This window comes from Euleptes europaea, chromosome 15 (assembly GCF_029931775.1).
Source record: "Euleptes europaea isolate rEulEur1 chromosome 15, rEulEur1.hap1, whole genome shotgun sequence".
NCBI lineage: Eukaryota > Metazoa > Chordata > Lepidosauria > Squamata > Sphaerodactylidae > Euleptes > Euleptes europaea.
In genome coordinates, this window is record NC_079326.1 from 11177398 (window position 1) to 11202531 (window position 25134).

At 43.8% G+C, this 25134-nt stretch overlaps 1 protein-coding gene across 1 annotated transcript in view; it reads left to right on the top strand.

The window, feature by feature from the left end:
• Positions 1-25134, top strand: part of SLC49A4 (solute carrier family 49 member 4) — a 123371-nt gene that overhangs the window by 35483 nt on the left and 62754 nt on the right. Inside the window, exons 3-4 of the mRNA XM_056861436.1 lie at positions 21809-22077; positions 24026-24155. Coding sequence (XP_056717414.1) covers positions 21809-22077; positions 24026-24155 — 399 coding nt within the window. The remainder of the gene's footprint in view (positions 1-21808; positions 22078-24025; positions 24156-25134) is intronic.

Below are 25134 nucleotides of genomic sequence, written 5' to 3' on the forward strand. Positions count from 1 at the left end.
TAAAACTCTTACTGCATGAATATCTTTTGAAATTTCACACACCTTCTTCAGGTGTCATGTGCCCCATCCTGTTAGATGTCCAGCCCACAGTTTTTGAACTGTTGGGCAGGACTGTAGCGTGAGTGAGTTTTGGATTCCATAAGACTCCGCTTCAGTACTAGTCAGTGGGTACTATACATTTCCATGAATTGGAATAGGTAAACGAGCAGCTGCTCCCACCACAGGGGGGTGGCCAGCTTCTTTAGTACTATTTTGAATGTGTTTTTTTTTTTTAATAAATTTTTATTGGTTTTTATAATATAAATTTTCCATGATAACTAAGAGCATATAAACATTACAAAGAGAAAAAAGAAAAATAAAGAAAATTTCTTGACTTCCCCATCACCTCTGTCCGCCTCTTAATAAAGAATTATGTCCCATCGTAATATGATCTGATCATAATTATTCTTAAACTCATTTAAATTCCCGCTCCAGGCAAAAGGGGCATCTTGAAGCTTGGGTTTTCCCGCCCTTTGCTCGGGGAGGCAGGACTTAAATCTTCTCATTTCCTGTCTCCTGGGCGGGAAAGCCTCCAGCTTCCACTTTTCCTCCTGCCTTTGCGGGGAGAGCACGCATTAGCAGAGCTCCTTGGTTTTCATCCTTTTAGGCTTGTTTCAATTGTTTAATTGTTGTCTTAGTTGTGCGTTTCGTCCTCTTTGTGTGTTCTGTGCAGTTTATTTCGTCTGTTAAAAAAAAAAAAAAAGTTAGTTAGTTCTCTCTCGCCCGACCCGATCCAAAATGGTGGACGCGGCGAAGAACGTCCCCAGAGAGGACGATTTACTTTCTTTAAAAGACTACGATCAGTCCCTTAGGACTCTAGGGACTCAGTCCCAGGAGGAATCCTCTGTCAGCCGCCATGGCGGACTCTCGGAGGGTTCGGAGCCTCCCGGCCCTGCCGCCGCCTCAAAGAAGGCGGGAAAGGCGGCAGCCAAGCGCAAGCATACAGACTCTACAAAGACTGCAGGCGGCTCCGGTAACAAGAGCCACAAGCGGCCGCGGGACCCAAAGCACAGCTCGGGTGTCCATGCGGCCGTTTCTACCGACTTCTCTTTTTCCTCTCGGTGTGCTGAGCAGTCGGGTCATTCCAGCCCAGGCAGGAACCGCGGATCGCCGGACGGTAACGTAACGGGCGCCGGGAACTTGCAGGCGGGGGCAAATATATTTACTCTAAGCGATATGGAGGCGATCATAGAGAGAGTGTTAGACCGCAGGCAGGCCAGACAAAATGCCCCTTTACAGGCCCCTCAGGTTCCTCAGCCCAGGGAACACACCTCCTCTCCCTCCAGATCACTGGCAAGCGAACCCTGCTGCAGCCAGTCCCGGTCCTTTGGTCCCTGGCCCACTAAAGCTGCCCTAAAGGCCCCCAGTGGTGTCTCTCAAGGGCAAGGGGGGCCAATTGATGATTCCCAATCCAACTACTCTGAGGAGGATAGAGAGGAGGGGGAATACAATTCCAACACGGAGGTTGATCTCACACCAGGGGAAGAGCAGCCTAGGCTTTTTTCCCCTGAGGATTACCAGTACTTACTGTCTAAGGCTTTAATCGCATTGGAACTTTCTGAGCAGCCTCCATCTAAGTCAGATGAGCCTACACCCAAGGTCTGGCCGGTGGGTACTAAGGAGTACTTCCCACAGGGCGCCCCAAAGAGCAGGAGAGTCCCTCTACCTGATTATTTTGTTAGGCTTATTAGAGCAGAGTGGGACAAACCCACACAAAACAGGCAGTTCCCTGTATCAGTGAAAAAACTATACGAAATGACTCCACCAGCCATGGAATTACTTGCCTTGCCTGTGGTGGATGCACCAGTAGCTTCTCTTCAGACCCGTGATGATTTGTCAGAAGAAGGGGTGGGCACCATAAAAGACCAGTTTGACCGCAAAATGGAGTTTCTCTCCAGGAAAGTGCACGAGTCCACAGCTCTTACTATCCAAGCCAATGCTACTGCTGCCATCATAGCCCGAGCCTCCATCGCTTGGGCTAAAAAGATTTCTCAGTTACTCACAGGAGCGGATAGAAGAATTACAGATGGCATGGACAGGATTATCCTAGCATCTTCCTTCCTGGCGGATGCGTCTCTAGACGCTCTCTCCTTTTCGGCCAGGTCTATGTCCTCCAATGCGGCAATCCGCAGGGCACTCTGGCTGAGAACCTGGCAGGTGGACTCTAAGTTTAAAACTGTTCCTCTCTCTTATCCTCTCCAAGAGGGAAAGCTATTTGGTGAACGCCTAGACAAAATGCTGGCAGAAACCAAAGACAAAAAGCGAACCATGCCTAAAACTTCCAGAAAGGAAACCAAGGGTTTCACTCACTCCTTTCGTTCCTTCCATACTCTCCAACGATTTAGACAGGACCACAGACGACCATCCTGGTCCCACAACAACCAGCCTTTTCGTAGACAGGGACAGGGACGCTACAACCGGCCTTTCCAGCAATCCCAGTTCAGAGGAGGAGATAAGACAGGCAAGTTCTCAAAGAACAATAAACAATGACGCCCAACCGATTCCCGTGGGAGGAAGACTCCAACACTTTTTCCCACAGTGGACGGGTTCCCAGACGGATGCCTGGGTGCTCCAGTTGATACGGGAGGGATACAAGATCGAGTTCCGCACGACACCTCCAGACCGCTTCATTCCCTCTCCAAGATCCCAATCGGAATCCAAACATCTTCGTACTGTGGAAGCAATCAACCACCTTCTTCACATCAGTGTGATAGAAAGAGTGCCTCTTCTGGAACAGTACACCGGGGCTTACTCAACCTTCTTTACTGTCCCGAAGAAGAACGGGGACTGGAGGGCCATACTAGACCTAAAATTTTTAAACAAATTTGTCCCCACAAAGCATTTCAGGATGGAGACCCTCCTCTCCATCTTAGAGGCCCTAAAACATGGATCATTCATGACATCCATCGACCTCACGGAGGCTTACCTCCACATCCCAATCCACCCTCTACATCGAAAATATCTAAGATTTGCTTATCACAGAGACCATCTTCAATTCAAGGCCCTTCCGTTCGGATTGGGATCAGCCCCCAGGGTGTTCACCAAAGTGCTGGTGACCCTAATAGCAGAGCTGCGACGCGAGGGAATACAGGTACACCCGTATCTAGACGACTTACTAGTGTGCACTCCATCGCATCAACAGTCGCTGTCACACACCAGAAGGGTTATCCACACTCTAGAAGATCACGGATACCTTGTGAATTACAACAAGAGTTTCCTTCAACCATCTCAGACTCTACTACACCTCGGTGTCGTCATCAACACAGCCAACGACACCATCATCCTCCCCGAGGACAAAGTCTCCAAGGTATCTCTTCTTGCAAAACAACTTTCCAAGGTACATTGCTCACGACTCCTCACCCTAGCAAGTCTCCAGGGTCTAATGATCTCATACATCCCTGCCGTGCCGTGGGCCCGCTTCCACGCAAGACCGCTACAGTGGCTTCTGAGACCCCACCAGGCTCATATCACCAGGAAAGTCAACAAGATCATTCCTTTGAACCAGGTAACAAGGAAAAGTCTCAATTGGTGGAGCCACACATCAAATCTCCGGAAAGGCAAGTTGTTCATTCTGCCAGAACCATTGCAGATCTTCACCGATGCTTCCCTGCATGGGTGGGGGGCCACCCTAGGGAAAGAATTGATCCAGGGGATTTGGTCCCGGGAGGAACAAAAATATCACATAAACCTCCTGGAACTAAGAGCGGTGTACCTGGCACTACTTCATTTTCACAGTCACATCCAATTCCAACATGTCCTCATTCGAACAGACAACATAGCAACGAAGGCCCACCTAAACAAGCAGGGTGGGTCCCGGTCGTCCACGCTACACCAGGAAGCAGAAAAGATCTTCCGATGGGCAGAGAAGAACCTTCTCCACATTCAGGCAGAACACATTCAGGGAGTACAGAATGTACAGGCAGATTGGCTCAGCCGTCGGATACTGGACGAGGGGGAATGGGCTCTTTGTCATCAAGCCTTCCAACTGATCAACCAGAAGTCGGGTCCATTACAGGTGGATCTATTTGCTTCAATTCAAAATCGACAACTTCCCAGATTTTTCTCCCGTTATTTCCATCCATGTGCGGAACAAATAGATGCTCTACTAGTTCCATGGCCACCAGGTATCCTGTTTGCCTTTCCTCCCCTGCCCATTCTCCCAAGAGTAATCAGAAAGATTCAGCTGGAGAAGGCCCTGGTGATACTGGTTGCTCCGGACTGGCCTCGCCGGCCGTGGTACGCGGACCTGATGGCAATGTCTGTTCAGAGGCCTTGGTGGCTCCCAACTTTCCCCAACTTACTACATCAGGGACCCATTTCACACCCCAATCCAGCTTGGTTCAAGCTCAACGTGTGGACATTGAGAGGCTAAGGCTACGTCAGTTGCGACTGAGTGAAGAAGTGATCAACACCATAATAGAAGCCAGACGTCCTTCTACACGGAGAATATATGAATACACCTGGAGGACTTTCGTCAGGTGGTGCAGGCGTAAACATACAGATCCACTCAACGTAGACCTCCCGTCCCTTCTGGCCTTTTTACAGCATGGAGTCCTGCTGGGCTTAAGGACAAATACCTTGCGCAAACAGGTATCGGCCATTGCCACGGTAGTTCCTTCACTCGACGGTTACACCCTAGCAAGCCATCCACAGGTTAAAGCCTTCCTTAAGGGCGTAGCCCAAACTCTTCCTGATCCAATCCATCGGTTCCCCACGTGGAGCCTTGGTCTGGTTCTTCGTGCCCTCACGAGACCACCATTTGAACCTTTAGGAGAGACACAACTTCAATATCTAGGAATGAAGACTATCTTCCTTACAGCGGTTACTTCTGCTAGGAGAATCTCAGAGTTGGGGGCTCTTTCTATCAGGAAAGAACTATGTCTATTCCAAAGGGACAAAGTGGTGCTTAGACCTGACCCGGCCTTTACACCTAAAGTCAATTCTACCTTCCACAGGAAGCAAGAAATTTACCTTCCTTCCTTCTGTCCTAATCCTACTAACCCAAAAGAAAAGTCATGGCACACTCTTGACGTCCGCAGAGCTCTTCGGACATACATCAAAAGGACTGCTTCTTTTAGGATGACGGACTTTCTATTCATTTCAGTTTCGGCACCAAATAAGGGTCGCAGATTGTCCAGACCTTCCTTAAGCCGAGCAATCAAGCGCTGCATTTCTGAGGCTTACCATCAAAGCAAACTTCCGGTTCCAGCTGGCATCACAGCCCATTTGGTCCGTAGTGCTGCCACCACAGCTGCGGCTAACAGACAAGCGTCAGTCGAAGAAATTTGCAGAGCAGCCACATGGGCTTCCAATTCCACCTTTGTGAAGCACTACCGTATTAACACCTATGCTTCGGCAGATGCGGCCTTCGGAAGGCGAATCTTACAGCATGTAATAGAGGAAGGGGAACTCTAAATCCCGCCCGGATGATACTTAAGCTCTTGGACATCCCAAGCTTCAAGATGCCCCTTTTGCCTGGAGCGGGAATGTAGCCCTGTTACTCACCGAGAGGGCTCTTTCCGCTCCGAGGTAAAAGGGGCATCTTGCCCCACCCTGATTTAGAGGGGCAGGTTCTAGTTAACCTGGGCTTATTCAGAACATACACTACTTTCTCCTTCACAACAATTTCCTTATTAGGAAGGATTATCTATAGCACATGCAAGCTCACTTCAGTCCACTGGTTATCCATAGGTCTGTTTAGCCTTGAGGGTAGCCTACCCTCTTGTTCTTAATTCCCTGCTACACCAAGTAATTCTCGTCTTGTTTGTGTAGTTAGGATGTTAAACGTTGGGTTGTTTCCATACCAAGTTTTTTGGTTGTGGTTATTATGTTTGTCTTCTCTAGTTTTTTATTCCTGTCTCTAGCAACCGGCTTCTTGGAAAAGTGGAAGCTGGAGGCTTTCCCGCCCAGGAGACAGGAAATGAGAAGATTTAAGTCCTGCCTCCCCGAGCAAAGGGCGGGAAAACCCAAGCTTCAAGATGCCCCTTTTACCTCGGAGCGGAAAGAGCCCTCTCGGTGAGTAACAGGGCTACATTTCATATAACATACTCTATTGATATAAATGGTTATAACTCTTAATATTAATAGTATCATCTAGATCAGATTAAAAGGTATTCTTCCATTTTTCCCAGTTTTAATTCATAATCACAATATTTCATCCAAGCCTCCCATTCCCCCATAAATCGGGCATTGTCTTTTTGATTTAAAATGGCTGTAAGTTTTGCCATTTCCACCAGTTCAAACATTTTCATAATCCAGTCTTTTTTCCCAGGAATATCTGCCCCTTTCCATTTTGCTGCATAAATCAGTCTTGCAGCTGTTGTAGCATAAATCAAAAAGTTTCTTTGTGTTGACAAGTCATCAGGTATTATACTTAGTAGCATCATTTCTGGTATTTTGGGTATATTTTTTTGTACGATCAGTCTTAATTCATTATAAATCATATCCCAAAAATCCTTAGCTTTGTCACAGGTCCACCACATATGGTAAAAGGAACCAATTTCCTTGTTACATTTCCAACATTTAGGAGACGTCATTTTGTAAATCCTTGCAATCTTCTTAGGTGTTAAATGCCATCTATACATAATTTTATAAATATTTTCTCGAACTGACTGCGCATTCAATCCTTTCAGGTCTTTCGACCATAATCTTTCCCATTTATTTAAAACAATGTCATGTCCCACATTTTGAGCCCAATCAATCATTGTTGGTTTAATTGTCTCCTGCTCACAGTATATTGTTAAAAGAAGATTATACATTTTAGAAATCAGTTGAGTATCATTGTCTAATAACATCTTATGAAAAAAAAAATTTAAGTCTTGGTATGTCCTTTAATAGTATCAGAGGAATATCTCCTGCTGAAACCGGGTTGTCATAGTGGATCTTCATGATCCTGTCCTTGATCCTAGTGTCATAAAAAACAATCATGAGATCTCTTGGTTTAGATCTTTTCATTCTAGCAGGTAATGGTATTCTGTAGACTCTATTGATGGCTTGGTTCAAGACTTGTTCTTCTATTTGAAATAAGTAAGCCAGATTGGGGACTACAGTTTCTTTGTTATCTCCCATCATATCTGCAAAGTTGCGCAGACGAAGGTTGGTTTCTCTAACTCTCATCTCCATCATTGCTATCTGATCTTTAGCAGCTGTCTGGTTAGTTTGTATTGTTTCAATCTGCTTTTCTTGGCTTGCTAATTTTTTCTTTGTATCCTTATGTTCTTCCATCACTTTCTTGATTGATGAGTCCATTGCTTGCATATCTGTCTTCATAGTATTCATTTGGGTCTTTACATCTTTAAGGTCTTCTTTAACCACATCCAATTTTTGATTAATAGCTTGAGATGCTTGGCCAAGATTTGTCATCATAGCAGTCAGCTGCGTCATCTGTGTGGACATCTGTTCAAACTGTTTAGTTGTTGCCTCTGTTTGTTTGGCTAACATGTCTTGCAATTTCTTATCCATGGTTGAGGTTTTTGCCGTTTCTTTCAGTTTTGTATAGGCAGGGCTATGTAGTGAGCCAGAACGGGGTCGGGATCTAGACATTTACATTGAAATAAGGCTGGTAAAATACATGTCCTCAGGCAGGGCCCTCTAATTGGTAGTTGATAGAGAATGATTCAATGATCAGCTTAATTATTTTTTCGCATTGAAAAGACCCCTTTTTAGCTTTAAAACAGCTTATTAAAGTTTTGAAATACCAGCGAGTTTTGCCGGACGCTCTAGGTCGGATCAACCAGGAAGTATTCCGGAAGTTGATTTCGCCGTGGACCTTCTACCTCCTCTTCTCGATGGTTGTTTCCTTCAGGAACTGTTTCTATGTTGCTCGAGTGCGACGTGTATCCGGTCCTACGACTTACTTCCTGTTGTTGTAAGTCAGATGATAGAGAGGGTGGTATAGAGGGTCTTCCGGTCTAAGGAATCCCTTGTTGCAAACGTGGCAGGAGGACCTCTTTCCACCGGAAGAAAGAAATTCACCCTCCCCTTCCCTCAAGAATGCTTCTCATTGGTAGAGATTTTAGTCCATCTTGTAAGCATCCTTCTAACTCTTTGTTTTGGTTTAAGCTGATCAACTTGATAAGGCTCCTGCCTCCAATCCTGATGGGTTTTGTAAGTCAATCTTATCTGATTCAATTAAGGGAGGAGCAAGGGTGCTGGGAATGTCTTCATCTACCCCCCGGTTATTCGGTAACGCCAGTAAAAAACGAAGGATTCTTGTGTACTCACTTGGGCATCTAGAGGTGAGGTTCTTATCTTAAAGTAGTCCTTATGTTGGTTATAAGGTGGTGGAGGGTAGAGCCTTGAGCCGAAGTTGCGTTTTGGTGATTTCTTTCCCTTGGTGCCCTCGCAGGACCGGCGTCCAAAACTCCGGGGGACTTAGAGAAGCTCCCTCGGAGTATTTGGGAGGTCAAACTGCGTTTGCGGGCTGCAGGGAGTTCCTGCTATCCGACCCACTTGCAAGGGTCGGGTTGGGGTGCATATAATACCCCAAAATTAACGCAAACTTGGATTTCCCCCAGGACAACCTGGGGAAACGTAGCACTCACCCCAGCGACACCACCGGAAGTCCTTGAATGTATGTTTTTGATGCAAAAAAGTCACCATGTGGTAGCTTTTCCACAAACGAGTCACCCTTTGCATGCATGTATTGTAGGTTTAGGGGGTTGCAGTTTCCTTAACCACCACTTCCTTTCAAAGCATTTACTCTTATTCCATGAGGTTTTTTTTTCCATCCTTTAAAATTCCTTTGGAGAAATTACTAGCTCATCTGCCAAGGCATACTCAAGTTAGTTGCAAACTAAGAAGAGATTTTAAAAAGAACAAAAAGCCAGCCTTGTTCTCTTCCAGTTTACAAAAGCTTGCTTCCTGTCTACCTGGTTGTATGACATAATTATTGCTTAGCACAGGCAGCCAAGCAAGAGGCTATTTGCACACCTGTCCTTTTCACCTGGCGGTTCTTTCATCTGTCTGATTGTGTTCTTATCCATCATTGGCTCCCATTAATAAGCAACAGTTCACTGCTAAGTAAATGTGCATCTTACCCTAAGAGAGAAATGTCTTTATTGTGTGGTGTTCTGTAAGTGTGGCATCATGAAAGAAATAAACAATGTTAAGAGAGGCTCGATTTTGTTTTTCTTACCCCAGGGGTCTCTTAATAACACATGTGGCCTGCAAGCTTTGATTCCGTTTGCCCTTGTCTTTCAAACTTAGATGAAGCTTTGACCGAAGAAGCATTCTCAAGTGTGTGACAACTGTGATGGCAGTGCAATAACAGGGCATTATGATGTGAGGATCTGAAAGAATTTGTCACCGTACTGTCAGGGGTCTCGCTGTATCGTGATGTTGTTGCCTTTTAACTGTCAGGATTTCTGACAGAGATGCTGCCGTGTTGGCCTGGCATTGCGCTTGTTGGCCTGGTATTGCGTTTGTTTCATAGCAAATCTTTGTTCTCTTGCTTGGCAGGCTTTCAGTTAAAAACATTTTCAAAATAACAAGACTTCTGCAATTATTTCAGAAACCAGTCCACAGGGTTCTAAAATGCTTAAGTTTTCTTTAAAAACAGCTGCAGTGACAAAAGCCCATAAACGTAAGTGAGAGCGGGACCTTACCTAATTCAGCATTAAAAAAAAAAACCCACCCCCACTCAGGACTAAATTTGGCTTTTTTTACCTTTTCTTGTTCTTTTTGTAGTTAGTTGCAGGTTATGAGACGTGAAAACAGTTCTTGATTTAATCCCCTGGATCTTCATAAAGATCCTGTTTTACCTCACTGTTCGGCAACAAGGCTTGTGTTGTGGTTTCGTTTATTTTCCAGTTTTCTATTCGCAGTGTTTCTTTTTTGGAGCCAGATTGCTTGTAAATTACCCATCATGTATTGGTGACCTTATATATTGAAAATGAAACCAAATATGCAAGTAACCCAAGTCCATAAATATTTAGCAAGAATACAACTTCTCAGTAGAAATAACTCATTTTGCGGTAATAACTCAAAATAAATTCCCATTTTCATACAAATAGACTTTTTTTTTGGTAAGCTTATATTAATAGGTAGAAATACTAGGTTCTTCAGAAGGAAAGTTATTTTCCAAGGCTTTTATCTAGGTGTGATAGGGTTGCCAACCTCCAGGTAATAGTACCATCTTAATATTTGGAACCACCTTTCATTTACTTATATGCCTTTGTATCTATAGTTTTTTTCCAAATCATTCAGGTGCAAGTTTTCATTATCAGCTAACAGGGTGATTAAGAGTTTGTTCCCCTTTGTGTGTGTGCTTAATCCAGATATACAAAACTATAATATAAAATTGTTCATTAATATTCTGGTTTTTGAAAGAGGGGTTAATATTAATTTTCATACGTCACATTTACTAAATTTTGAATGGCATATTTCTGTTCATTTCTTGTTCATTAGTTTGAACAATTAAAAACAGCTATTTTCTTAAGCTGTATGAACTTTGTGATTCAAAATAGAATGGCCTACCAAAGCAACTACCAGTGGTGTGTATGATTGTGCTGTAAATCTACCAGATGTGAACTAATATCTCTGAGAATGCTTCCATTCAGGAAGCAAGCACTTTAAATATCCTGAGTGGTTACTTATAAATACTATCAATAGTAGAATCAGTGTATCAATCTTACTATTTTACTACCCCATGGAATGAATGATATGCAGTGCTTATTTATGTAGAAATTTAGGGTACTGCAGAGTCAAAGAAAAGGATGCAGTTATACACTGCCTTAGTTGGCCAGCTGTTTGGAAGGTGAGCTTGCCAGGCTGTTCTCTAGCTCAAAGCAGTTAATCCAAAATTAATGCTAATATGGTACTCTTAACCTGGTTTACAAACGGTGTTGTTTTTTTAATCTGGTTTGGCATTTATCGACCTCAGTCTTGAGGCAGAGACTTGGTAATTGATTATTTCATAAATCCCTCTGTTGAAATTTTCCTTCTACATTTCTCTTATAGTTTTTGTTGCAACCTTGTTATGAAAAACCTTGCACTCTGGGATTGAACTCGCAGTTCTCCCTACATTGCTTGGTGCCTGAAAATAATTAGCTGGATATTGAAAAAATAATGTATAATCCTGAGAGAAGAACACAGGATATAGAAATCGATCAAAATGCAACTCTTAGTTTAGCCAGTCTTGAAAATGCTTTCCAACAGGGCAAAGCACTGAATGAAATTGTCTTGCTATGCTCATCTTTCATACAAAAGACATCTTGCATTACAGAATCAAACTTAAATTACAGTATGAGGCATTGGGGGAAAATGTAGTTGCTCTTTGCTCCTTCTGGATAACTGCAACAAGAAGAAAATGGGGAAATAACAGGAACAAATGCTTCTAATCTCAGAGCAATTTTTAGAATAGATGATGGTCTGCAAGGAAGAATTCTGATAGTCTTTTCAGGCTGAAATCTGCTACGGTGATAACAAGACACTATAACAAACATCAAAATGCACTGATACTGTTGTGTTCATATTTCTCTGTCATCTGTATTAGCTGTTGCAAATTTGTCTCCTAGAATACCAGTAGATTACTACATGAGTTGAACAACATTGTGAGTATCTCCTTTTGGTCTGTCTCTAAAAAGATAAGGGAGACACACACAGAAAACCAATGAAAGGTAGGGTTCATGAATCAATGAATGAATATGAACATATTGCAGAGAGATTTTAGCGAAGCAGTAGTTTGAAAGCATCTGTCCCACCATGGGGCTGCTGTGCCTGGTGCATGTTGCATAAAATACAAAACACAGGAAAATGAAGAAATCCGGTTGTAGGTGGCTCTCTGGTAAATATCTTTCAGAACGAACCTGATCACTAGCATGCTACTTAATATATCTACATTCTGTGACTACTGCTTTTTATAGAATGTGAAGCAAAGTATCCTTAGAACAATCTTACAAATATATTTCAAAAAATTTTTGCAATGCTCAAAATTTTTTTGTCTGCCTATGTGAAATTCCCTATCACATAGTGTAAATGCTTGTTCTGGCAAATTACACAGAAGGAATTAACCACTTCCTTCAGAATATGTGAGAACATCAAGACTTTTTCAGACTAAATATAGAACCTGTAAATCACAAATCTGTGTCTTGCAGAATAACATTAAAGAGAAATTTTTATCGAGGGTGTGATACCACAAGTCTCCCCTTCCCCCAAATTTGTTGCATCAGCTAAGAAAGGAAAATAGCATATAGGCAAAGAAGGCGGTAGTGATAAAGTCTCCTTTTGAGGCGTAAATTATTTTGAGGGTGAGTGTGTGTGTGTGTTTGTAATCTGTAGAATATATTGGGGGTTCTTCTAGTTAGGTGTAAACGTTTTAAAAATATATCTCACCTTATAACAACAACAAGGTAGCTTAAAATATATGAAAGCAAAAGCACAATTAAAATACAAACAGCTTTAAAATTTGAACAGTAAATCCCAATCAGATAGCAACATAATAAAAGCACTTTTAAGTGTAAGATTTATGGCCACTAATTCATTTATGTTGAGGCTGATTTTTTATTCCAACGGAATGTATTGGGTTCTATCTCAAGTACTGTCACGAGAGCTCCTCTTATGGGTAGAACGTCCTGTCCCTGTGTTCTTGCTGCAGCCACAGTGCCGCCCCGGGTTTCAGTGGACCCCAGGAGTAGTGCTGGCATGATGAAGGCATGAAAATGGCAGCCACACTCCCTCCCTATCACCGGTAGATGTACCCTTACTCTGGTAGAAAAGGAGTGTTGGATCCTATCATGGTTTGCGTGTGATGTTTTATATATCATGCTGAAGAACAAGCAGGTGCATTGGCCCCAGACAGCCTGGCCATTTTTAGGTCTTCTAATAGTGTTGCCTCCATGGATATAGAGACAGGATGTTACAGCGGACATGGGCTCTGGGCCATACTTAGGTGTGATTATCAGCATTCACTAACACATGTCCCAAAAAAGAGAAAAATTTCAAGCATTCAGAAATTGCTTGCAGTCCCAGGTTATTCATGCATGAATTTCACTGAAAAATATTACTTGGGAAATTTTAAAGGAAGACTTGCTCATGGCCTGATAAATATTGAGCATGGTTATTGTCCTTCAGGAGTCTGAAAATGCAGAAGGTAGTGGAAAAAGCTCACCCACAGAAAAGGGGGCTCCTTGGGTATTTAGAAAAATAGGAACTTAGAAATTAAAAAAAAAGACTTGTCTCAATGTTCTGTTGAGGACTGAGCATGGTTGTGGCTTCCATCGTGGGTGAGTGTATAAAACAATGTCATACATATACTAAAATGCATATGGTGCACTCTATACCAGATGCACAATTTAAAGGAGTCACAAGACGTTAACACTGGGGTGGGTACATTTTAAAAAAATCTGTGTTTTTCATACTCGAGTATATTGGAGATTTCCCCGCTGCACAAACCACCACCAGGCCCAAAGGAAAAAAGAAAAAGAGAAAACATTAAATAAACAAGTTTGTTCAAACCGATCGATGATCTTCGTCAGGCAGGCGGGTTCTAATGCAGCCCAAGTCACAGACTCACAGGCAGCAGCTGCAGAAGCTTAGCAGTGCACAGTCCAGAAACCTCTCACTCTAATGGAGTCTAGCTGCAGTCAGGGCCTGCTTTTATGCTCTTTGCCCATGCTCAGAAGAACTTGAAAGAAAACCAGGCTATGAAACAACTCCTGTGATTGGGCAAAGAGCACTGCTCCCCCTAATGTGCAATCCTATTTGCCACTGCCTCCTTCCCCCTTCCCTCCTGTTCCCTGGGAAATCTGCTAATGGAGGGAGGAGCATATTTTAATCCAAACAACCCTATAAAATAATTGCTGTGATTGGGCAAACAATACAGCTCCCCCTAATGTGCTGTTCTATTTGCCCCCCTTCCTTCCTGTTCCCCTGGAAACCAGTCCAAAGGTAGAAAAGGGCACAGGGCAGTGATGGTGAACCTTTTAGAGACCGAGTGCCCAAACTGCAACCCAAAACCCACTTATTTATCGCCAAGTGCCAATACGGCAATTTAACCTGAATACTGAGGTTTTAGTTTAGAAAAAACAACTCATACATTCACATATTTTGCATTAAAAGAAAAACACAATAATAGAGCTTTCAATGATACAAACAACTTTTTATGGAAAGGTAAAAGTTTGCATTTGGCATGCATCTCTCCTGGACTCGTCCTCTGCTCAGAGAGAGAGAGAGAGAGAGAGAGAGAGAGAGAGAGAGAGAGAAAGGACTGAACCCTCTGAATACTGGCGGCCCCCCCCCCCCGACAAACAGCTGAGCTGCCCTGCAGCTCAGCTGAGAGGGGGGGCGTGCAAGGTGCTCGGCCACAGCCTTCCCTGTCAAAACTGAAGAGTTCTCTTGGAACTCTCTCAGCCCACACAGAGGCCGGCAATGGGCAAACCACCCCCGAAGGTCTCTTGCCTTGAAAACCCTGTGGGGTCACCTTAAGTCAGTGGTGACTTGACTGCACGCATGCACACGCCCCTCCACAAAGGAGAACCGAAGATGATTCCCCACTTCTACGTGAAAATTCCTGGAAGCAGGGAAACAAGAAAGGAGGAACAGGAAAGATCCATAAAAGAACAGGGCTTTTTGTTCCATTGCAGCCTTGTCTCCTCTTTCCTGTGAACTACAATTCCCAAAAACCCTTGCAAGTGAGTGAGTGAGAGAGAGAGAGAGAGAGAGGATTGAACCCTCTGAAGACGGGTGGGGTGCTCAGCTGAGAGGGGGGACATGGCAAGGTGCTCTGCCACAGCCTCCCGGTCCAAACTGAAGAGGGGCGGGGCACCCAACAAACAGCTGAGCTGCAGCTCAGCTGAGAGAGAGGGAGGGGCTAGCCCTGGGTGCAAGGAGAGCGAGGGCGCCAGTGCAGGCTTGGGAGCATGGGCTTGGGGAGAAGGAACACCGCCCTCAGCGCCCTTACCATGGCAACACGGCACAGCCCTAGGCAGGCGTGACGGCTCCTTGCGTACCCACAGAGAGGGCTTGGCGTGACGGCTGCGGCACGCATGCCATAGGTTTGCCAACACGGGCATAGGGCAACATTGGGCGCCTTTAACTGAATGAACCCAAAGAAACTTGGTTGGGTTTTTTTTTGGGGGGGGGGGATAACCAGCTAGTATTAGTAAGGTGTTTTTTTGGGGTATTTTTGGCTCAGATATATCTGAATGCATGTCCCTAATAAACTCCAAAACCTGATCTGGAGCAGCAATGTTCTACTACTAGTGAGTGGCCCTGCTTATATTTGTACCTAGAACTCTTCTAAATATTTACTGGCTGGCCTCAGACACATCTAAAAGAACAGAAGCATCCTCTGTAAGCTTAATTTTTTTATTGAATACTGTACAGGAGTTCATTGATTAGTTTGTGGCTTAGACTTCCCTCCTTGAGTTACTAGCTTGCATAAATGCTGTTGGTTACTGATGGTAGCTCAATTTTTAGTATGCTAGAAGTGTGGGAGCCTTCCTGACCTTCTCAGGCAGGTGTTTCCACAAGGTGGAAGCCACCACTGAGAATGTACTTGAGCAGGTAGTTGCTGATTTTACCTGTTTGTGGGGTGGCACCTTCAGAAGGTGTTGCTCAGATTAGCGAAGTTGTTGTGGCGGAGCATACAAGGAGAGACTGCCCTGCAGGTATGTGGGTCTAAGCCTATTAGCTTTGCAGGTTATAACCAGCACCTTCAACTGACCCCAGTTACAAATTGGTAGCCAATGGCGTGACCTCAGAATGGGTGTGGCAGGCATGCTTTGCCTTGTGCCCAGTAGTAACTGAGCTACAATGTTCTGGGGTTTCCATTTGAGTTTAGTGGCAGACCCATGTAGAGTTCATTACAATAGGCTAGCCTTGAGGTCACCATAGCATGGATCCATGTGACCAGATCACTCGAGTCAAGGTAGGGAGTCATGGGAAAGGAGTAGAAAGTCTCTCTCTCTCTCTGTGTACATGTACACATGCATTCACTTGGTGTTTAGGCAGCCATTGGATGGGGTAGAAAGATGAGAGGGTTTCTCCCTGCTTTTAGCACCTTAGCGTGTTTTTATGGCCAGAGAAAGTTGCTACTAAGAAAGTGTATGTTAGCCTATTTGGTAACAGCAGGAAGTCTTTTTTTATCTCTTCTGCTAACCTTCCTCCCATTCCTGTCAACTAAAAGGAGAAGTGACTTAGTTGTGCCACTGTCATTTTTCTTTTTTATATCTGTTCCTTTTCTATTTCCCAAGATATTAAGTAATCACATTACTCCTTATATGATACTGCAAAAACAGTGACAGTTGCAGAGCTTCAGTATACTCATTCTGTGCTGATTATGCTATTTTGATGGAAGACTTGGCAACTTTATAATCCATAGTTTTACCTACACACAGTCCTCTTCCTTTTTTATTTCTTATGCACTGTCAGTAATCTTTTCAGTATGTGTGATCTGATAATAGTGCCTTGCACATCCATCATGCAAGGAATCCATCTTATATGTACAATACAATTTGAATTGTATTTGCAGCTTCCTGATGTATCTGGCAGTATTCGAGACTGTTACTAGGAAACAGATTTCTCTGCAAGGCAATAACAGAGCATTTGCACCTCTCAGTCCAGAGTGATTTTGCTTATTCAGGTTGTGTTTCTCTAAATATCTCTGAAATGCAGTCATTGCTAGTACAATAGAATGTGTTCACATCCAGAGAGAGACATGCAATTCATTATAGGTCCAGCACTGAATTATACTGTATGTTGTTAAGCTTCCTAGGGAATTATTCAAGAGTCAAGATAATTTACTACAGTTGGAAGCAGACCAGTGCTTCTCTGTCTGGAAAACTTCTGTAAAGGTTTAATAATTGTCAAGCATTTAGGAGTTTAATTTTGAATTGTGATCCAGGAGAAGCATATGGCTCCTTAACACCACATAGTCATGTTATTTCAACAACATTAGTGATTATATGACCTCTGCAATTTGTCAGCATTCTGGGCTTTTCTCTTGGGCTTTCCCATTTGTCAACCAAAGAGCTTTGGACTGCATCACTGTTCAAAATGCTTATTACCAAGTTAGCAATTTTGTTGTTGGCTAACAACAGAGATCTCAACATACAGTACATAGATTATCTCCTCTGGGTGTTATTTCTTGATGATAGAAAACTTTTAATCTAATGTTTCTTTTTTGTACTTGACTGTATTGTGTTTGTCATTTGTTACCTAATATAAAAAAGCACTGCACAAGCTTTTGAAATGTAAAAATACAAACATCGCCTCAAGCAGTGACTTCATTTAAACATCAGATTCAGTAGGGCTGTGGGGAGGAAAAATTTGGTAAATTTTGTACTTGGGTTTATTGGGCGCGATTTTTTTCAGTAAACCTGAAATACGCCGAATACCCATACCTGTAAATGGGTATTCGGCTTTATTTCTAGGTTTACAAAACACATTTGGGCCCATTATAGTCTATGGAATTTTTTCTTCAAAGCTCCCATGGGGCATTTTTGGAGGTAGAGTCCCCAGGTTTTCAGGTAGCTTGAAGGGACTCTCCTTGCATGAGCCCCAGAGTTTGGTAAAAATTGGGTCAGGGGGTCCAATTTTATGGGCCCCCAAAGGAGTCGCCCCTATTCCCCATAGGAAAACACTGCAAACTTCACAATGTTTTCCTATGGAGAATGGGGGCTGCCCCTTTGGGGGCCCATAAAATTGGACCCCCAGCCCAGTCTTCACCAAACTTCGGGGTTCATGCAAGGGGCTGAATGATCCGAGAACCACCTTCAACATTCCCCTGTGTCACATGGCCACGAAGGGTCAATGGAGGCTTCAGTGTGCGTGCTGGTGGGTTCAGGTGGCATTAGGGGTTGGGGAGGGGACCGCCAATCAAATTGGAAATCTGACCTGCCACTTCTTTCTAATTTTGACTTTTTTATTTCGGGAAGAGTGTTTCACCCCAGTTTCCCAAGACAGACCCTGAGCGGATGTATGCACAAGTGTGTGCTCACCTCAGTCATCCTCAAAGTCCAGAATTGGGAAGTTGAACAGAGGCTAGTTGACCTTGAGGAAGACCAACTGCTCTGCATGCCAAGGTGCCATGTGTGAACGATGTGGACTGAGGGTGTCACCCAGGTGTGAAAAAACACACTCATTCTGGACGCTCATCAGAGGGCAAGAGAGGAGTCTCTGGGCCACTAGAGAGAGGTCCGGCCAGACTGAATCCTTCATGGCCCAGTAGCTCAGTGGACTTATGGACTGCAACTCGTAGGGCTCTGAAAGGTACCCCCTTACCATTACAGCTGCTGTGTCCTTTCTCATGCACCTTGTCCTCCCAGAGGGGCCTCCCAGAGGGGCCAAGTGCCCGCCCAGCGAGCTCCATCTCCAGTTTCATCTTGGTGGTTGCCCAGGGGAGGATGTGGCAGGTTGTGGGAGGTGGGGGACAAGTAGCAGAGGAGCTTCTTGCCCCCCCCCCCACTTTCTCCTTCACTGGCAAGGTCCCCCTTTGGGCTTGCATTTGCTGCACATGCTGGGAGAGCTCCAGCACACCGGCTGGTTGGCCTGCTCGGCGATGCTGCCCTTGATGTGTGGGTCACACATGGTCACCAATATGTAGATCAGTTGCTAGGCGAGAGGCTGAAGATGAGTTGTCACACCGTTTTGCAGCCTCAGCACCAGTGTGCGCACTGCTGGAATGTAGTCTGCACATCCTTCAGCTGGCTCCAGAAACTCAGCCATCCTCTCATGAAGTGCTTGTGTCATGGGAATGACCAGAGCCAGCGTAGCCGTGTCAGACAAGAGCAACTGTGTGTAGTCCTTAAAGGGCTGAAGGACCTCCATGGTTTGAGAGATAGTCAACCACTCTTCCTGGTTGAGCTGGCACTTTTGCCGCAACACATCACTCTCACTGAACAATGCATTGAGGGCTCTCCTCTGCTCCACCAAATGCTCAACCATGGTGTCAGTGGAATTCCAGCAAGTGCTGACATCACCAAAAAGACGAAGTCCTTCAAACATTGTTAGAGGTGACCCGCGAGATTCCAGCATTTCATGATGATATGCCGGAAATCATGAGTCGCAGCATCCAGTCTGGATTCCTCTGAAGAACCCAGACCCAGGGCATCCCTCAACACGAGGTGTAGAAGGTGGGCTGCAAAGTCTCTAGGCCCAATGCCACTGCTGCTGCCCTGATGTTTTTGCCACCATCCATTACCATGAAGTCCATGGTGACTCTCCTGCCTGCCCAGGACGCTAACTGGTGTCTGATGGCGGTAGTGATGTTGTCCAATGCATGCACCACATCAAACTGCTTGGTGTGGAGCAGAGCCTGGCAATAGCCAGCCCTCCGGCCCTCACCCTACCTAGCGCTGCTCTCCCCACCCCTCCCCAGAACCTAGTTGGGTTGCCACCAGTGCCCAGTTAGGAAAATGAACCCATGCTGCGACTGTGGGCTACTCCAGATATTGGATGTGAAGTGCACAGTTCTCCCACCAGCATGGGAAATCTTTGCCTTCACATGCTCCCCCCCAGCCCTGTACAACAAGGATATCACAGCTCTACTCATCATGGTGAGAGCAGGGGGCATGTACCAGGGAGCCAACTTTCTCTACAGCGCTGAAGGGCAGCCCATCAATGGCAATCATCTCGCCGATGAGACGAGTGACCCTTCACGCTGCCACCTTATTCCCACCTTTTGGCACCCTACTGCCAGCCTCGCCAAGCATCTCGGCCATAGTTACTTGCCATCCCTTCCTTACCGAAGACCCTGAACTGCGTGCAGCAGGGAGAGCATGAGGTGAGGTCAGGACAAAAGATGTTTTCAAGCTATGATGGAAAGGCCTCTGGTCTTCAAGTTCTATAGTGCAGTCCTATGCAAAGTTACTCCAGTCTAAACCCATGGAAATCAGTGGGCAGACTACATTAACTCAGGATTATACTGTTAGACTTTCAAAATAGAATATGGATGTGTTGTACAGGCAAATGGATTAGGTGATGCTTGATGTATGATTTCAACAGGTTCAAAGTTGCCACAAAGTCTTCTGGAATAAAGAAGGGGAGAAGTGGAAGTTTCCATTTATAAATGCCAGCAGGTGCCAGCTGTCTCTAGCAGGTGCCAGCTGTCTCTCTAGCACCAAATAGAATACACAAATCTCCTAAAAGCTGAGTTTAGAGGAGAAAATGGTAGTCATCTAAATTGAACTCCAGTTTGTTCTATGAGGCACTAGAGGCAATGAAAGGCATAAAGTAATACTTCCTACTGGTTGTGGGGAAAGAATCCCCAATAAGGAAAGCACTATCCCAGTTGATCTTCCTCCAGTTGAAGAATCTCTGTCTGACTACTAAGCTTAGTAGTTCCCAAAATAAATAGCTATTGTAGGTATCTAGCCAGTCTAAGGTCTATAGACTTCAGGCCATAGACATTTCCACCATGGCCTTGGGAAATCTCCCCTCCCCATGCTCTTTTGGTTTGTTTTTTTGTTTGTGTTGAACATCTGCATGATGAAGAGTGCTGAAAATACTATTTTGCAATATTTGGGGTGGCATTATATGATTTTGATTTGATAAGATTCACATTCCTTCTCCAAGTAAGGGTTACTGGTTCCACCTGAGAGAAACTTGATAGTACAGTGGAGTAAGCCAGCGCAGAGAGTGGTATAGAAGAGTGAGATGAGCAAGCAGCATAAAACAGAATAAGAAGGACAGCAGAGTTGTGTCTTGAGAGAAGAAAAATGAAGAAAAGTAAGTGAAAGAAGTGGCCACAACAGATGGAAAAAGTACCAGTAAAATAACATCTAAATTATAACTCTGAGGAAAAGGTAGATAATATTATCAAGAAGATGAAGAATTTGTAAGGAATAGTTAAGGGAGTGTGAGGTTCTCCAGCCAACCTCGGCAATCCCAAAAAGTCACTCGCTCAGACAGGCAGATCTAAAGCAGGTAAACGTTTATTCAGGAGCCGCAGGTACAGCATAAGCAATCCCCAGATTCAAAGCTGCTAATGACCATCCAGTCTACAAAGCAGAACTTTAAGCACAAAGCAATCCCAGGTGCAAGATCAAGCAGGCCTGGGAATTGGGAGATAACAGTGCCTGGTGGGAAGTAGGGAGTGAGCAAGCCATAATACTGAAGTTGCCTGCTTGTGACTCAAGGTCAGAGCGGGGGTGGGGGGGAGGCAGGGAGCGGGGATAGTTTGAACAGCTCAGGGAAACAAAACTGAAAGATCCTCTTGAACAGAAACGGGCCTAACTCATGTCAAGAGCCTGCCTGGACCACAGGACTCCTGACTCCTGACAGGGAGAGACTGTATGCTCAGTTTTGGAGTGGTAATATGTAAGGAGCCCTGACCTGGATGGCCCAGGCTAGCCTGATCTCATCAGATCTCAGAAGCTAAGCAGGGTCAGCCCTGGTTAGTATTTGGATGGGAGACCGCCAAGGAATACCAGGGTTGCTGTGCAGAGGAAGGCACTGGCAAACCACCTCTGTTAGTCTCTTGCCATGAAAACCCAAAAAGGGTCACCATAAGTCTGCTGCGACTTGACGGCACTTTACACACACACACACACACACACAATATGTAAGGAAGAAGGGCGACATTGAACAGCAACTGCAGATACACAAGTAAGAGAGGAACGGAAGATAGAAGGGATGGTTGAAAATTACTATAGTAGAAGTGGTAGAGCTGAATAAATGGCTGTAGTAATAAAAATGATGCATGTTTTCTTAACAGGAACCAAGAAAAATGTTATTTTTTCTTCCATTTTTTAATATGCTATTTGAAACCTTGGACCTGGTGTATCCAAGAAGTTGTGTGTAAATATCTGTGTTGTGTTTTTCTTTTCAGGCTGATTCATGGAGGGCAACTGTTGAATGGATTGGCAGGCCCAACTGTAACAAGTGCTGCTCCATTCCTCTCCACAACATGGTTTTCACCAGATGAGCGTGCCACTGCTACAGCTATAGCTTCATTGATTAGTTACCTTGGTGGAGCCTTTTCCTTTTTAGTAGGACCCCTGGTGGTTCCAGGGCCGAATGGGTCGTCAACACCTCCACTTGCTTCTGAGAGCAGCCCCGAGTATATCAAGGACCGCATTGAGGCTGTGCTATATGCAGGTATTAAAGAAACCCTTTAATTTCTGTCGAGTATGGAACATGCATCTATTATGAGTTAGTTGCTGCCCTCTAGTGACATGTGTAGAAATAAATCTTTATCACAATGAGCTTCAGAATTATTTGCCCTTTCTCTTGAGGTGCTAGATGCCATGTGCATGCTGTATGGCTGTTGACTTCACTCTTTTCTTGAATACCTTAAAAGAGATTTTCCAAGAATAGTAACTTACTTAGATTTCTGTATAAGTTCTGTGTCTTTGTAATTACTGTGTGCCACTTCAGCCCCAGTCACTTTTCACCATTCTAACCAAGAAAACCTTAAGCTGATTTTGGCAACATACGGGTTGATTTTAAGATGATTCAGGCCACTAGGCCTTGTATTTTTTGTTTCGGTGTTTGCATTTTGCATGCATTCCCAACTTACCCATAGGTACAGGAACTTCCTCTCACAGTGTATTAGTCGCTCTCAAATTCCAAGAATTTTCCATTGGAATTTAAAAACTGCTCAGAAAAAAGGAAGAAAACATTTCTTTCAGTTTTTTCAATTTTTCCTTTGAGGCTTTCACATCTCTACACACAGACTGCCTTGCCATAGTATGAAATATACCCACGGAGACCTGACTCCACTGATATTAGGCATGTTTGATATCAGGTACTTAATTTCTCCTTCACGTAAGATTGTTCACTTATTTCTTGAATGTGTTGGAGTTGGAATATTGTCTGTGCCTTCATTATAAATCTGCATGTTGAGAAGCTGTGATGCCTGCATGCTGCACAGTTCTCTTGCCAGTCCCCATATTTTGGACTACAGGAAGTGACGTTCAGGAAATGTGAGGTGTTTTGACAATCCTGTATTAATGCCTCCTGTGAAGCATCCTCTAGTAGCCTAGGTGCCACTTTTATCTGACCCAATGAATTGTTCGTCTGTTTTATGGATCTTCTTTTATATTGTCTCATGCCATGTCTGTTGTCTTTACTTTTCAAATGCACTTCTTCTGTACTTCATTTTCTAAAATGTCTCAGTCTCCTGATACATCCTTTCTTATTTCATTCTTACACTGAATCCTTTGTTAATTTTGAGATCCAAGTTTGAAACGTCCTTGCATCCAAATTCTTGGTTTGTTTCAGTCTGTGGATAGTTTTTTTCCCCCGGATCTCCTGTATGTTATATCCCCTTTGCTTCTTATGAGGGGAATGTTCTTGCAGTTTCTTCTGCCTTAAATGTTTTTTCTGTATTTCAGTGATTCATTTGATCCTTTTTTATTTCAAAAGAGTCCCCTTCTACTTCTACTAATAGTGATAAAAATAATACTTAGAATTCAAACAGGGCTTGGGATTGTTCAGAGCTCTTCACACATATTACTTGAGTCAAGCTTATAGATTTTAACTCAGAGATTCAGCTAGTTATATCTTCTTAGCCCAAGGTGAATAGCAATTGCTTAAGGGAAGGAACATCACGGGGCTATTCAGATGCTTCTGTCTTTTTAAGCTGGGCCATGTTGCACCTGTTAGCCTGGGCACAGGGAAAGAACTGAATGTTGCCACGGTATTTGTCGCTTAAAACAAGAAGCAGAAGCACATGCAGCTGTCATAGCTGTGACTGTCCCAGCTGCTTGGTTTTAAAATGCGATGTCAGGGTAGGAGTGAGAAGGGAAAACAAAACAGTAAAGAGAGAGAAAAAAGAAATTACAAGCCATGTCATGATCACAGTTACAATTAAATCAATTACATCAAAAGATCGTCATCAGTTTGTAGGCTCTTTTATTTCCAGAAGTTAGCTATTAGATATTTCTAGATTGTATTCTCCTCTGTTAATGCAGCATCTGATTTCACTTTTACAAAAGTTTGAATACAATTTTCCTGTGGATCAAATAGTATGTTTTATGAATAATGCATACCTTCTACAATAATTCATTTCTTACTTGGCTCTTTCTTAATTGTTTCGCCTTAGAATTTGGCATTGTGGCTTTGATATTCTCTGCAGCGCTAGCCTACTTCCCGTCACGTCCTCCGTTTCCTCCCAGTGTCGCTGCAGCTAGCCAGAGGCTCAGCTACAGAAGAAGTTTTTGTAGGTTACTAAGGTATGTATGTTTTCCATGGTGTTAGAGATCATAGCAGCTTCTGGCCTCTCTAATATCAAGCAGTCATTGATGCACGCTAATGGGGATAGCATATATACCAGGGAGAGGGGAATCACAGTGAAACCCAAATGGTGCAAGCAGAATAAATTATGAATAAAATGAATTCTACTTCCCAATATTGAAGGATTAAGATTTTCTAGTGAGGATGTAGCACTGTAAATATTGAAGACAAACTTTCTTGGAGCACACGATTTGGATACTGCAGGTCTCATTAATTACACAGTATCTCCAGTTAAAGACTTCAAGAATAAAGACTTAGAAAAACCTTTTTGTCCCTGAGACCTGCTGTTAGTAAGAATAGACTGCACCAATTGTTTAACTCGTTGTGGTAGATTCATATGTCCGCATAAGTCTGTGTGTGCATCCCTCAGCCTCTGTATATTTCCATCCAGTGTAGTGCTTTAGAAATGGATAAAACTGGTCATTTAGCATGCTCAAGTATAATTTATGAAAACTCTTATTTCACAAATCTTTAACTAAAGTAACTCAGAGTTCTGCTATGTTCAGGCCTGTGTGCTTTCCACTGAAAAGCCTTTGCTCAGATTTTTTAATATTAAAAATATTTCTAACCCAGCATACAGAGAAAACTGGATTTTTTTTGCCAAGAGAAGCTCAGCTCTGTGACCTGTTAAATCAATCTGCATGTAACGTTACGAAATTGATTCTGGTTTGCTAGCAGTTATGCAGGGCTCTAAAGCACCCCTGACCTCCTCTAACTTCTGATATTCTGATATTCAAGCATATCTTTGCAACAGTGTGGCTCTTTTTAAAATAAAAGCTGAGACAAAGTTGAATTTTGCACCCAGTACAAAATTCAGTGCCTCTGTGTTCCTGTGGAATCACAGCATAAGTGTGTTTTTGTTGGTGTGCCATCAAGTTGCATCTGACTTATGACAACCCCTGGTGGGGTTTTCAAGTC